The following is a 16,438-nucleotide window of genomic DNA, read 5'->3' on the forward strand; positions in this document are numbered from 1 at the left end:
TTCCCATCAGCCTGGTAATCAAATATAAGACACCTTCCTCAATTTGACAGTGAACACAAATGTAAACATGGGTTCTGCAATCGCACGAGTACTCAGTTATAAGGCTGTGCCAATAAATGATCTAGACTATATTTATAATAATTTATTTCATAGGTGTCATCAAAATGAAAGCAAAAACATTTTAATGCTTGAAGAACTTACAGAAAGGACTACCTCATTGTAAATGGAACCCCTGATGCTGTGCCTTGATCATCCACCCTTAAGAGATAACTTTGCAGAGTCTGCATTCCATGCTTTATTTAAACTACCTACTTCTTAACCCCCACATATCTACAATTTTATTTTGAGAATTACAGATATATAGAAGTAAATACTACTTACTTTTTTTAAAAAAATCTGTTTCAAAGTAATAGGTTAGTACAAAGATCATATCTAGTTTGTAGATGATGGTTGTAATTATTTATCTATTCTAAATTAAATATGCAATATATTGACCTGAAGAAATTTTCAAATGAAGTAGGATAAGGTGTTCTATTGTTGCAAAGAAAATTCAATGAAATGATGTGGTACCTGAATTTATTTGTGGTTTAAATATATTTTTATGTGATTATTTACTGTAGAGAATGGGTACTGCTTTTGGTCATTACCTGTGCACAATATATTTTTTTTTTCTGCACAATTATTTAACACTTTTTCGTGGAAGCCAAATAGTGTTTCTTTCAGACTTTAAAAAAGAAAAATGGAAATTGAGGTGCCCAGAGTTGATCAACTACTGAATCATTAAACCTATTGCTGCTGAGTTGATTCTGACTCATGACAATCTCATGTGTGTTGAGTAGAGCAGTGATCCACGTGATTTCTATGGATTATAGTTCAGAAGTAGATCTCCAGGCCTTTCTTTTGAAGTGCCTCTGGGTGGACTCCAACCTCCAGCATTTTGGTTAAGAGCTGAGAGCGTTAACCATTTGCACAAACCAGACTATGACTGAATAAAGATCCTCGACTCCACAGCTCATAACAACAACAACACAAATTTTAAAGCAATAGAGCCCATATCTAAATAGTAGTATATTGCAATTGCCCAGAAGTATTTTTCCCCCCACTTATATTTCCACTCTCAACCCTTACTGTGTTTCTTTTATGATTGCATTTTTTGCTTTGATGGTTCTGGAAATTATTTTTTGGCCTATTGAGAGATAACTTTGTGTATAGTAAGAGCTTTATAGAATTAACATGCATGAATTCCTTGATGCATATTTTTGTGAACTTGTTCTGAGAGTACCTATATAATTCTTATTGGGCTTTAATTTTCTTGGTGCAATTTATAATCTGCAAGAGCTGTCACAGATAATCTACACACACTTAAAAACTGGGAATTATTCTTCCACAATTTGCTTGTATGTGTTTTGCCCAGCGAATTAAGATGTTGTTGTTGTTGTTGTTGTTATGTGCCGTCGAGTCGGACCCTACTTATAGTGACCCCTCCTTGGATTTCCGAGGCAGCGTCACTATGGAAGTAGATTGCCCAAAGATAGCCACCAATATCAAATTTTCAGCACATTTTTTTTTCTCTGATAATGTTGGTGGGGGTTTATTATTGTTGCCAAATCCTTGTAATGTAGAAGCAAACTTAAATGCAATATTAATATGGTTCATGTGCTTCTGTTTTCTCTTTTAATTTTTTTCTAATTTGTTTTAACACATTTGAGACTTTTTGACAGACAATGGTCTAAATGTAATCTTCATTGTATGTATGTGTGTGTGTGTGTGTGTGTGTGTCTGTGTGTGTGTGTGTATGGGAGCTCTGATGGCATAGTGGGTAAGGCACTTGACTGCTAACCAGAAGGCTGGCAGTTTATACCCACCAGCCACTTCTTGGAAGGAAAATTGGGCAATATACTTCCATAGAGACACCACCTTGGAAACCCAAGGAGGGAGCCCTATGAGTTGGATCTGACTTAATCGCAGTGAGATATATCTGTATCTATCTATATATCTGTATATCCTGCATTATCAAGTTTAACATGACCCTGGATCTGTGTGCCCAATCCACATACTGGCCAGTATCCATGTTTCAAATTATTTCTCATAGAGTATGTAAATGAATGAGCTTATCTCTTTATGATTAAAGTAATTTTGTTAGGAGCTTTTAAAAAATAAATATTTAACTTTCCTCCTTGTTTTTGAAAATGGATTATTCTAAGCATTATTTAATCTGAATTTTGTTTTATACTTAACTATATTTTTTGAGTGATTTCACTTAGTTGATGAATGGTGCTTTTTGGTTCTTACTCTCAATATTGCAGGTTCTGTGGTTTTTATGTTTCTTCTCTGCGATAACAATGATATCTGCCAAGATGTTCTCAGTGTCATGGATACAAATGCTAGCTTGAGCCTATATTACTGATTTTGTTATAGCAATTTGCAAACAAATTCTTCTTCTTTATGCATAGAGTTGCTAAAACACTGTCTTTCATCTAATTATGTGTATGATTATGTGGCAAATACTATTAACAGAATACTTTCAAGATTTCTTTTATCTTATGTCTTAATGATTTCCTTTATCTTAAGGGTAGGAAATATAGTGTTATTTTTTTTTCTCTCTCTCTTTTCTGATAATACTTTAGTTTTTTTATTCAGTGAAAAATTTTAATGGACTAGACAGACATTGTCTAGATTCTGTGTTTTTAGCCATCAGATATTATTAAAAGTTACATGAAATTTATTTTGTTGCTTAGATTTTTGATTTATATTTTCTACTGCATATGATATTTTATTTGAAAATATTGGGATAATATTAGAAATAGTTACTGTTTTGTTACTATCTATGAAGTACATACTACATGTCAGGTAAGCACTTTATCTCATTTTATCTTCACAGTAACTATGAAAGAGGTACTGTTTTATTGCCAGCAGAAGGGGAAGGGATTTGAATTGCAGGAAAGTTAGCCAGTTTACCCAAAGCCACACAGGTAGCAACTGGTGGAACTTGAATACAAGCCCCTGCAGTATGACTGTAGAGCAGTGCACTCCATGTACCACATCCAGTGATCTCTGTTTTACCATAAAGTATTTTCAAAGAATTAGTGGAATTTCTATTTAGAATGCTTCCCCACTGTTACTTTCTTAAAATGATTATTCTTTAACCTTTGGGATTTAACTCCTGTAATCCTAACATATAGTTTACAAACATTAGTATCATCATCATCTTCTTTTTTTTTTTTTTTAAACACAGTGCTTTTCGTATTTATAGATATGCCTCTTCATGTCCGACGAAGCAGCGACCCAGCGTTAATTGGCCTTTCAACTTCTGTCAGTGATAATAATTTCGCCTGTGAAGAGCCATCGCGGAAAAACCCCACGCGTTGGTCCACAACAGCTGGCTTTCTCAAGCAGAACACTGCTGGCAGCCCCAAAACCTGTGATAGGAAGGTAACCACTTCTTTCTTTCTCTTCTCCTGACTTCTAAGTGTCAATAATGAGTTTCAGTGGTTGGCTATATCCTATGCTACTCATGTGTTTTTAATTAAATACTTGTTCAACTTTTACATGACAGTTCAGATAACTTGAAATTTCTTTCTTTTTTTTTTTTTTTAAATTTTTATTGTGATTTGGGTGAAAGTTCACAGAGCAAATTCATTTGCCATACAGCAGTTCATACACATTTTGTTTCATGACATTAACTGCATTTCCCCACCATGTAACAGCTCTCTTCCCACTTCCTCCCTGCAGTTACTTCTTTCCAGTGTCCTTCTTCCCATGCACTCCTGCAGCCTGAGCTATCTCCCTGAGCAAACACTGCCTTTCTTGATTGCTCTAAGGAGTGAATCTGCCTGATGTAAATGTTTACCCGGTATGCCTGTCTAATGTTTGGCTGGAAGCCACAGGAGTGAGTTCATTTCCAGACCTGAAGGATAGCTAGGGACCATAGTCTCAGGAGTCTCATCAGGATCCATCAGACCAACAAACCTGTTTATTTTTATTTTTGTATGATTTTGAGCTTTGTTTCCCATTGTTCTCCCACTCTATCCAGGATCTCTTGCACCAATGTGAACTTGAAATGTCTGATAAAATTCTTCTTTTTTTTCAAATTGTGCTTTGGGTGCAAATTTACAGAGCAGAATTTGTTTTACATTCAACAGTTCATGTACATTTGGTTTCACTCCCTGATTACCATCCCCTATCCTAACCCCTTTTCCTCCCCACCCTTCTCTGTAACCCCCGTCCCTGTGCCCTTTTTAGTTATGTACTCCTGTCTGTCCAGCTTTCTCACCATGTGGATGCTGCCTCTCTGGTGCCCCATGGCTGATTACTCCAAGGGGTGTATCTCTGTAGAGTAGGTGGGTACATCTCCTTGTGTTGGGTGTTCTGTATGTAAGTCTTTCTACCTTTGGGCTGAGAGCCAGTCCTTGGGAGTGAGTTCCCAAGGCACAAAGTGTATCCCAGGGCCATAGTCTTAGGGATCCCACTAGACTCCATCTGACCAGTAGTTCTGGTCATTATTGTGTTTTTGAATTTTGTTTCACATTTTTCCTCCCACTCTATGTGGGAACTCCAATTTTGATCCCTTCCCAAGTGGTTGGCATTGGCCAGGCACCATCGAGTTATTCTGGTCTCAAGGTCCATGATATCCTTGGGATGATTGTTTCCAAATGCCCTTGATTTTCTTCACTCTTCTTTGCTTCTGATAAGAGGAGACCATTAGCTGCACTTTAGATAGTTGCTCATAAGCTTTTAAGACTCCAGTCTCTACTCACCAAAGTAGGTTGTGGAACAAGATTTTTATCTATATGTTGTACCAATTGAGCCTGGTATTCCCCAATATCATGGTCCTGAGTCAGCAGGCTCGGTGGTTCTCTCTCCCAAGGTGTTTGGCTGTCTCTGAGGGATTACTCAAACTCTGTCTTCTGTTGCTTTTGTAATGATTGTATTCATTTTGTATCACTAGTATCTGTGCAAGATTATCCTCAACTAAATCTGTCATTGGTCTAGGGTATATTGCTGTTTCCTGACCTCCCTCTGATCTGCTCAGTTGTCTATGCATTTATCTGTAGCCTGGTGTTTGGTGTCAGTGGTAATGTAGTATTGTGTATATACTGGTATTAGCCTCTGTCATCTACATGTTATGTGTACATTTCAGTGTCATCCCTTTCTCCAGTTTTACTATTGCTGGTCACATACTCTCTCCATACCATTCCTCCCCTTGCCCAACTCAGCATGTGGCCACCAGCTAATCTGAAATTTCCCCTCCCCTTTCTTCCCATCTCTGGTAACCTACAAAGTGAGTTCCCATCACTAAGCAAATCCTTCCTTGACTTTTTACAGTAATGCACTCATACAATATTTGGCCTTCTGTGATTGACTTAAAATTCTGATATAATTCATTCATAAAAAAAAATGTCATGTTTTTATTTTATGTACATTTTCATACACATAGAAATTTTCATGTGCATTCATTACTTTTCCACAAAACTGTATATTGTATTTTTACATTTTCTTTAATTGTAATATAATTACATATACTAAAAGTATACGGGAGCTCTGGTAGCATAGTGGCTAAGACACTTGCCTGCTAACCAGACGGCTGGCGGTTCAAACCCACCAGCCACTCCTCGGAAGGAAGGTTGGGCAATCCTACTTCCGTAGTGATACTGCCTCGAAAACCCAAGGAGGGGTCGCTATGAGTCGGGGCCGACTCGATGGCACATAACAACAACAACAACAACAACAACAAAAGTATACATTTTCATATACACTTTTCATTTTTCATGTACAATCATTATTCATCTTTTTAATAGATAATATACACACAGGATTCAGAATGGAAACTTTCAACTTGAAAGAATGCACATTATAAAGCTCTTTTCCAACTTGTCTCCTAGTCACTCTGCTCATGTGTTTCTCTTTACAGAAAACCTTAGCATAGACTTTGTGTATTTCCTTGAAGAGATATTTGACATACATATATATTTATATTGCCTTATAAGGTATATCAAAGAAATTGCAACAGTATGGACTTTTAAGGAAGAGAGTGGCCTTAATTTTAAATTTATTCTAACTACCTAATTGCATCTCTTGGAAGTCCCCCAACAAAATGGAAGTATGCTGTTATGTGTTAAAATTTTGTTCATGGATCTTATTTATTTCAGCCTAAACATTTTTTTCAATTTGTTTATGTTCTTTTTGTCATTTTCCTCCAGAACCCTATCATTTCATTCTGTCATTCTTCTGACCTTTGATATCCAAAAACCAAAACCAAACCCACTGCTGCCAAGTTGATTCCAACTCATAGTGACCCCCATTGTGTTTCTAAGGCTGTAAATCTTCACGGAAGTAGATTACCTCATCTTCCTCCCACAGATCAGCTGGTGGGTTTGAACCACTGTCCTTCTTATTAGCAGCCAAATGCCTTACCATTACTCCACCAGCACTCCTTACCCTTTATATACCAAAAAACTAAACTCACTGCTGTCAAGTCAGATCCTTTTATATAGTGGACCTTAAACTGTATTTGTCATTCTTACTGCTGAAATTGTAGTAGCTTATCAATGAACATTTCTTGAATAAATTAGACATTTTCAGTGCATCTAGTAATTGAGCACAGTATATATTATGAAATATGAAAATGTAGTAATGATATATTAATAAAATAAAAATATATCAATAACATATTAATAAAATAAAATATCTTATTATATCTACTTGTCATAAAATTATTATAATCTACTTTTCATAAAAAGTTTGTTTGATTTATCTTTTGATTCTATGTGAAAATTTGTGTTTTAAATATTTCCTTTAGCTTTGCTTTGCATTTCAACTTTTCTTTATACTAGTTCAAGTTGAGGAGGTGGGGGAATAAATGGAGTACAAAAGTTCAAAGTAATACACCAGGTAAAAAATAGAGCACACTTTATTTTCAAATTTTTAGATTAGGGTCACTTTCTTAAAATATTTTGTTATTATAGGTTTCATAAGGAATCACTTTGGATTATCTTCTCATTAAGATTAGCTTGAAATCTTAGAGGTCTTTATCATATAGTAGAAGCTCTGGTAGTGCAATGGTTAAAGCATTTAGCTGCTAACCGAAAGGTCGGTGATTTGAACCCACTAGCTACTCCATGGGAGAAAGATGTGGCAGTCTGCTTCCATAAAGATTTACAGCCTTGGAAACCCTGTAGGGTAGTTCTTAGTCCTATAAGGATGCTATGAGTTGGAAATGACTCAATATCAGTTTTTTTTTTTTTTTTTTTAAATCATGCAGTAAGGTATTTGAAGAAGCAGAATTCATTGATGACTGTATTTCATGACATTTTGTTTTCATTCTTAATAACCAAAAACCCATAGTACTACCCCATTGGGTTTCCAAGGCTATAAATCTTTATGGAAGCAGATGGCCGCGTCTTTCTCCCAGGGAGCAAATAAAGACTTTTAATTAGTTAAGACAATAGGTCAGAAGTTATTAAGATAAACAGCATTTTCTTTTTTAACTCATTCAACATCTTGGGTATGTTAGTCAACAAACAGAACCATAGTAGCTATTTTAAACATAAATGACTTAATATTCAGAATTTGTATTTTATATGGTTGTTACAATGTCTTCAAAAGCAATTGCTAGGCTGGGTCTGATGGACTATCAGAACTATACTGAAAACCTTGCCTGCCAAGGTAGCTGCTACTCTGCCACAGTGAAGAAAATCTAGTATGCATTGTGTTGAGCACAAGGACGCAGTTCAGTGACTGCAGTCCAGGAATTTGGAAATCTTCACACCAAGGTCTAGACAATAGACATTAGAACTCTATACCCAGGTGTCTTCAAAATTATCTGTCATTACCCATGAAGCTGCAGACTTCTGTGTACTGTTTCAGAAAATCCTATTTTCTCCACAGCCGTGCTTGCTAGTATCAGGGCTTTGAATGGTTCTGGACTGGTTCAGTCATGGCTGACAAAGTAAAACTGGAACAGACATGAAATTTCAAAATCGAGGGGATCCAGAATGCTAACCTGAATGGGAAAAATTATGGATTGCAGTCCTAGAATGGAAGACCTGAAAGAGGCTGAGTGAGCCTTTTCAGGAACTTGATGTGTTACAATGGATTATTGCCAAGACTGTGGAGAGTGACACACATGCAAAGTGATGCAGTCGGCTGCCCTATCTGAGCTGGGCACCGTTTTTTTCTGACTAAGCTGGACAAGAAAAAAATGGTTGGTATGCCATGTATATTCTGCCTTGTTTCCTAAGGGGGATTTCATTTCTATCAGGGCTTCAACCTGTAATATTTCCTGTTCCAGTTAACATTCTAGTTTACCCACATTTTTAAAAGTTTGAGTTCTTTTTGGTTTTATTTCACTGGCTGTGACTAAACTGAGCTGAGCCAGTTTGAAGCTGTGTTCTGTATTAAAACCAAGAAAAACCAAATTCACTCCCTTGGAGTTGGATCCAACTCAGAGCGACTCCTCCTTGGGTTTCTGAGGTGGTATCACTATGGAAGTAGATTGCCCAGTCTTCCTTCCAAGTCGCTCCTTCCAAGGAGTGGCTGGTGGGTTTGAACCCCAGTCTTCTGGTTAACAGTCCATAAGACCCCCACAAATCCCTGTTTCACAGCCTCAGTTAAAATTTCATCCTAGTTAATTCAAATGAGGAAGCATCCAATTTGATCCAGAACCTTACCTACAGGAAATTTAGTTCTAGCTTTCTAACCCCTGTAGATGAGAAAGAGACAATAGAAGGAGGCTGAAAAGCTCATTGCCAGTTAACTACAGCCACATCACTGATGTTTATTTTTAATAATATTTATCTATCATTGTAAAAAAAAAAAAAGAATTGGGAAATTCAGTAAGAATAGAAGAAAATGAAGTTATTCAGAATTTCTAAATGTAGCAATAGCCTTGGTAACTACTCACAGATACACACACATACTTAACAGAGGTTGAATCATATTATGTCTACATATTTGCATCTTGATTATTATTTCTGTATTTTTTCATATCATTGGGATTCCCGTTTGTCTTTTTTTTGATAATTTTTAATAAAGGCCAATAATTCATTTATAGCTTGTCCTCTATCATTATCCTACTGTTGGATATTTAATCTTTTTACTTTCTTTTCATAGAACAAATAATAGTGCATTAAAACATAATTTTATTTGTTTTAATAAATTCTTATTCAACAAGCTCTTTCTCTATGTAAGATGTTATTTAATGAAATGCCCACACTTTCACACAGAATAGGCTTTTATATACATATCACATGCATACTATATACATACAACATGCACACATCTTGATTAAATCATATTCACATAGACTATACTTAAAGCCCAATGTGCAAAGAATTAGTCTTTCAGTTTTCTGCTTTGCATTTCAAATACTAATGTACTAAGTTTGCTGACTAATTTTATGCAGTTTACATTTTACTCTGGAAGTTTTTTTTTTATAGTTGTATATCTGATTGAAATGCTATCATATTTTTGGTTGAAAAAGACTTTACCTTTTTTAAATGCTCAAACAGCATGCTTCGAGAAGAGCACAGTTGCTCGTGAGTTACAGAGCATTATGTTTATTTATTTCTGTTGCATCCATGAGAGCTTACCTATGCTGATATTTCAAATGTCATAAATTCTTATCTATGTGTAGTGATTTAGGTTTTTGTATAACAATGCAATGCAATGCAAAGCATTGCCATCGAGTCGGCTCCAACTCATAGCAACCCCTCCTTGGGTTTCTGAGGTGGTATCACTACAGAAGTAGATTGCCCAACCTTCCTTCCGAGGAGTGGCTGGTGGATTTGAACTGCTAACCTTCTGGTTAATGGTCAAATGCCTTGCACACTACGCCACCGGAGATCCCAGGTTTCTGTGTGTGTATATATGAACGCATGGAAATAAATTAATTAAGAGCTCATTGTCTTATGATTTATTGATCTCTAATAGTTAAAATAAGTTGACATTCTTGTATAACTCATCTGCATAGTTAAGTGACTTATCTTCTTCAAAGTTGAATGAGCAGTTACACGCATTTTAAAAAGAATTTTGCCAATCAAGGAATATCTCTTATTTCTGAGCAAGGAAGTTGCATTCTGATATGCTGGAAATCTACCATACTGGACTTTCTTTTGTGATTCAAAATCACAGATGACAGGTGGACTATTCTCAGTTAGAATAGTGATAATATCTCATTGCATTATTAAGTTTTGATGACAGTGTAGACAGAGTTTCATGCTTTATTAAACCATCTGAGAGCTTGGAGATGCCAAGCGTGCTCTGGGCTTCTGCATTGCTTATAATTTTTCATACATGTATTTGGGAGGTGAGCTGTAGAGGGTAAGGAAGTCTTGGCAATTTTTCAGTGTTCTTTCAGATATTTACTCATTCCGGTTTTTGAGCATTTTGGGGTGACTGCCTTTTCCTACTGTTTTAGGGAACATTTTGCTTGTACTTTATATAGAAAGTATCTTTCTAGAAGGCATGTTTTCATTTGAGATTTAAATATTGTTACTGCTTCATCTTGGGAAAGAGTATTTCAATCAGTGTGAATCTCATCTTTGCCATCTCTTTGGTCATCCTTATTAAGTCAGAATTACTGGGAATAAAGAGGCAGGCTGGTGTGTACATGAAGAGCTTTTGTTTCATTGTATAAAGAGGTATAATAGACATTTACAAGAATCAGCCTACTATGAAGTTCCAAGGAGAAAGTCTTTGCACTACTTCACTGTGCAGTTGGTATAAGCCATTGTCCCATTGTTGCTTTTATAAGTTGTATTCCAGCACCACCCCCTGGCTTCTGACCCCTGGGTGGGAGATTAATAACGTAGGAAGGTTTAGCTTGAAAGATATGTTTCTTAACTAGTTTCTAAGAGAAATTCCTACCTGATAAGTGAAAAGGGAAGGAAGTGATACTAGAACATATTGTGTTGGCATCATTAGCCTTTTTTTTTTTTTTTAAAAAAAAGAGAGACCTTGGCATGTCTCTTACCCCTTGGGTTTATTATTTCTGTTTGAGTTAGTTGCTTGGCATATTTGATATCTTTCCAGCACCATACATACATGCAGACTCTTTGAAGAGATGTTTTCTTAATTATGTCTTTGTCATCTCTCTTTTCTGTTCTGTTAGAAGAGTGTGTGATCTCGTTTTTTCTAACTTTAGAAAATTATTTTTATAAATATTTTCCTTTCATACATTTTAAGGTTCCCAAAACAGTTTTATTTTCTGATAGTTGTACTTCTTGCTCTTTGTGTTTAAAAAGTAATGAAAAATATGAAGGAGCTGATTATTAATTGGAGATGTTGACAATGAGAAGTACTGATATTTTGGTGTCTGTACCTCTGAACTTTTTGGTCTATACAAGCTCCATACAGGTGGTTGGTATCCTTATTACCAATGAAGAATCATCCAATAAGTATTATTTAACATACCACAATTTTCTCTGATTTGTGTTAAATTGGGAGCATTTCTGCTCTGGCTCATAAATATTGATAATTTGTATTATGTGGTATCATGTACTGATTGTCTTGTAGTTGGTGTTTATTGCTTTTATTTTGTCATTTTCTATTGTATGACATTTATATTTTTGCCAGTTTTCTGTTCTTTAAAGTAACCCTTAGAAGGTCCCATCAGTGAATAGCCTTATGTGTCAATTTATGATGATATCTTTAATAATTTCCTTAGAATAAATTTTTGATGTAGAATTACTTGATTAAAGAGATGAACATTTTTGCAGCTCTTGATAATCGTTTCCCGTAAACTCATGAATAATAAAGTAATTATGATGTACATAGCACTGTGAGAAATCCTAGATGAGGTGGGTTTGGAGATGAGTTTGGAGGATGAAGGAAACCAAAGAAGTAACTAGTGCTATTCCTGACTTCCAGAACCACTGCTGTACTGTGCAGAGGTTCTTTTTGTGCAATAGAATTACAAATCTACTTTTATAGGAAGAAACACATACACTCACACAAACAGATCCCCTTATCCACTTAAGGAAATTTGTGTGCATTTCTTTAAAGCTCCTCTGTTGCTTCCAAGGTTCAAAAATTTTAAGAACCTTGGGTCTGGTTGGAAAGGAAATGTGTGCATGCCTGCTAAAAGAGAACAACAAATAGGACAGTTGTGGTTATTTTGAGATGTCTTCCTTTCAGGCTAATTTTTCTATCATAATGGAATAGAATTTGGAGCATTTATTTTTGGTTGCATAATATCTTTCTTCACACTTGAGTTGCACAAATATATCATTTTTAAGTGAAAAACAAAGTTAGTTTTGAGTTTTAAAAAGAATTTTACAATAACTTATTGAGATATTGTGTACTTCCTCTGCTAAATTAAAATTGGAAATTATCTTTCTAGAAAAGAACAATGATAAAACAATATTCCTGTCTATTCCTTTATTTGTTCCCTGCTTATGGTTCAAAGTTCATTGAAATACATGTATTTATTGTGGATAAGGTCACCATTGCTTATCCAGACACAAGAAAGTTCCAGAAAATTCCTGTTCTCTGTTTTATTGGGGGAGAAAAAATTTTTGCAGTTAATATGCAGACAATATATTAGCAATATTATTGAATCCTACTCCATACTACATTAAAATAGCTTCTTGATAATGGAGCATAGTTAATCTCTACTTGCTTATTGATTTATTTATTGTGAAGGGATAACCTACATTTACTATTTCTATAGTCCCTCATCCTTCTAAATCCACTGGAGTCCTAATGCCTACTTCTCCTGATTTATTTTTCAATAAAATTAATGGCTAGTTGACACATCAGTAGATTTGAATATATGGCACCCATTTTCATTTATCGACATGGTTAGATTCCAAAGACCAGGTTGTTAAGCAAAAATCTGTGTTATGAATGTAGAATGATGTAGAATGACTACATCAGAAAACAAAATGGAGGACTAGTTCATTACATAATTGCCAGATTACATCATTTACATTACTGCCAACTTGCACCATTACGTAAGTACCAAATTGTATTGTAGATAACTGCCACATCTCTGAAAATCATGGCCCAGCCAAGTTTACACATAACATCAGCCATCACAGTCAGTGTTACTCTCCCCTTTTACCTTGGTTTTTGTTACTACCAGATGTATGTTGTTAATATGCAAAACAGTCAGACAGTAGACTTTTTACTGTTGTCATAAATGCAAAATATGGATAATGAGATAGTAATTGATGAGTAGATGTATTTTATATTTTTAAAGAAACCCCAATGGCACAGTGGTTACATACTCAGCTCCCAACTGAAGGGTTGACAGTTCAAACTGACCAGCCACTCCTTGGGAGAAAGATGTAGTAGTCTATTTCTGTAAAGGTTTCCATCCTTGGAAATCCTATAAGATAGTTCTTATCTGTCCATTAGGGTTGTTGAGTCAGAATCGAGCCGACAACAATGGTTTTGGGCTTGCTTTTTCAGGATATTTTATTTTAAAACTTGTACATTTGATCAGTTGGCTGTCGTCACAGTTTTCTAGAGAAACAAAATCAGTGATAGAGATCACAGCTGTGTGGGATTGGCAGGTTCCAAATCTATGGCTTAGGTAACAGGCTGGAGGTTTTTGTTGGTTTCTGTTCCAAAATCCCTAGCTAAGACTACAAAAGATGCAAAGTGAAGTGAGAATGAGTGAATTCTGACAAAACACCTGTTTATTGTCTGGAAGCAGAACATACCCTAAGGAAACTCCCTTTAGCTATAGATTGAGTTTGATTGTACCCTATAATTGGGAAATAAACAACTGAAACTATGTATCTGTCTGCTCTGAGGCAGTTTGCAGTCAGTCTGTGATAGTTGTAGCTGTGTGTCAACTTGGCTGGACTACAGTTCTGTGTGGTTTAAGTTGTTGTGATGTGGTTATTCCTATGATGGGATCAGATGATTATGTTTGAGCAGGCAATCTGTTGAAAGAGAGTTTCCTTAGGGGTGTGGCCTGCTTCCAGTATTTCCAAGGACATCCTGGGTAAAGAGACATTCTTCTGTGGATCGGGATTCTGTTGTGCTGCCTACAACTCTCTGTGAGTGAACAGTCCACCATTTGGCCTGGAGATCTCAGATTTGTCATTTCTCAGAGTCAACAGCCAGTGTACTGCCTGCCAGCCTTGAGCTCCACAGCCCCAGTGATTGCAAGAGTCAGAAAAGCCTCCAGCTCGATGTTTGATCCAGGACCTTTGGACTTTCCAGCTTCTATAAGTGTGTGAGCCATTTTCCTAAAATAAGTTTCTCTATATATATACATACATATATATATATATAAGCTTTACTGGTTTTGTTTCTCTAGAGAAACCCGTCTAACACATTTTGTACCTGGAGTGGTTCTAGAGAGATAAAATCATGAGGATCTGCTTCCTAAATTGGTTCTCCAGTTTGATTAATCTTAAAGACACTAGTGACCCTGTGTCTGTTAGTAAAGAGGGCCCTGCTAATCTTTGGCGTGAGGTGGCAACATTAATACATGAAATAGCACCACCAATAGATCAATTACTTGTGAGAAGTGAAGTTCTGGGTGATGAAATATTTGATACTTTTCTGCAATTTTGTCAACATGAGGAGTATAAGGAAGCTGGTTGATTGGTCCTGCTTACATTAGACAAAGTGGTGAAAGAGTGAGATGAACTCAGAGCTGCTGAGTCTTGGCTTAAGCGCCACATAAAAGACCTCAGTGCTTCCAGTTGTGCTCTGAAAGAAAGCCTTATATCTTCTAGTAACAGAGCTAATATTGCTGAAAACCAAACCCAGATTCTTATTGTAAGAGTGGCTGAATTACAACGCCAATTAAATTGCCAATCCAGAATGGTGTCTGACGTTAAAGTGAGGTTATTGATTGGGAAAAAATGGGATCCTGAAACCTGGAATGGGGACATATGGACAGATAATCAGGAAGATCAGGATATGGAGCCTGTAAATTCTGTTGAATCCCTCCCATCTGAACGGATAACTGTAAAACCATTATCTCCTCCCCCTCAGTTTGATGGGACTAGCCAAACCAGTCCAGCTGGGTCATTGCCTGAGGCAGAGGCCATGGAAGACTTTCCTGAATGCTCTTAGGAAGTCCCTCAACCACCCATTGTTGCTGCTAGACCTGTAATGAAAGTCAAGTCCAAGCGAGCCCCAAAAGGTGAAATAGAAAATGTGACTGAAGAGGTGGTACTCTATACCTGAAAAGACCTACTTGATTTTGCTAACATGTACAGACAGAAACCTGGAGAATATGTACGGGAATGGCTACTGAGGGTGTGGGATAATGGTGCAAGGAATGTAAGATTGGATCAGTCTGAGTTTATTGATTTAGGCCCACTAAGTATGGATTCTTCATTCAGTGTTTCAGCTCAAGAGGTTAGGAAGGGATCTAATAGTTTATTTGGTTGGCTTACTGAGGCATGGATTATGCGGTGGCCTACCTTAAGTCAAGATGAAGTACCAGACCTTCCTTGGTATAATATAGAAGAAGGTATCCAGAGGCTTAGGGAAATTGGCATGTTAGAATGGATTTATCAGATTAGACCCCTAGAGCCAGAAATGGAGAGTCTAGAAGACATGCCTTTCACCAGTACCATGAGGAATAAATTTGTGAAGGGAACTTCAGCATCCTTGAATACTGCTGTGATTGCTATTTTATGTAAACCTGATTTGACAGTGGGAACTGCCCTAATTGAACTAAGACACTTAACTACAATGGGGCTGATTGGACCCCGTGGTAGTAGGGGCCAAGTAGCAGCAGTTAATCGACAAAGGCAAGGTGGGCATGGTTACTATAATGGACAGCAGAGTTGGAACGCTAATCAGAATAGTTTGACATGTGTGGAATTATGGCATTGGCTACTTGCTCATGGTATTGCTAATAGTGAAACACATGGCAAGCCTACTAAATATTTGCTTGATCTGTATAGACAGAAGAATTCTAGGTCACATGAACAGCAACCTACACTGAATCACCAGAATACAGAGTCACGGCCTCTCAATCAATTCCGAGACTTGAGTCAGTTTACAGACCTCCAACCCCTTGAAAGAAGGGGAGGCCAGGACCCTTTGAGGAAGGACTCTACTACCTTGCCAAAAATCTATAATGTCAGTCTTTCTCCTAGACTTCCCCAAAGGGATCTGAGTATGAGAGTGACAGTTCATTGGGGAAAAGGAAATAATCAGACTTTTTGGGGATTACTGGACACTGGCTCTGAATTGAATCTAATTCCAGGAGACCCAAAGTGTCATTGTGGCTCACCAGTCAGAGTGGGGGCATATGGAGGTCAAGTTATTGATGGAGTCTTCGCTAAGGTACGTCTCACAGTGGGTCCAGTGGGTCCCCGAACCCATCCTGTAGTGATTTCCCCAGTGCCAGAATGCATAATTGGAATAGATATACTCAGCAATTGGCAGAATTCCCACATTGGGTCCCTGACATGTGGAGTAAGGGCTATTATGGTAGGAAAAGCCAAGTGGAAGCCAT

The 16,438-nt window shown here is 36.8% G+C and overlaps 1 protein-coding gene across 1 annotated transcript in view; it reads left to right on the top strand.

The window, feature by feature from the left end:
* The window catches only part of PARD3 (par-3 family cell polarity regulator), a 1,032,882-nt gene that overhangs the window by 503,452 nt on the left and 512,992 nt on the right, over window positions 1-16,438 (top strand). Inside the window, exon 4 of the mRNA XM_007942439.2 lies at window positions 3,254-3,432. Within this exon, the coding sequence (XP_007940630.1) occupies window positions 3,254-3,432 (179 nt within the window). The remainder of the gene's footprint in view (window positions 1-3,253; window positions 3,433-16,438) is intronic.

Source organism: Orycteropus afer, unplaced genomic scaffold (assembly GCF_000298275.1).
Source record: "Orycteropus afer afer isolate SDZICR_OR568_19922 unplaced genomic scaffold, OryAfe1.0 scaffold00090, whole genome shotgun sequence".
In the NCBI taxonomy this organism is placed as follows: Eukaryota; Metazoa; Chordata; class Mammalia; order Tubulidentata; family Orycteropodidae; genus Orycteropus; species Orycteropus afer.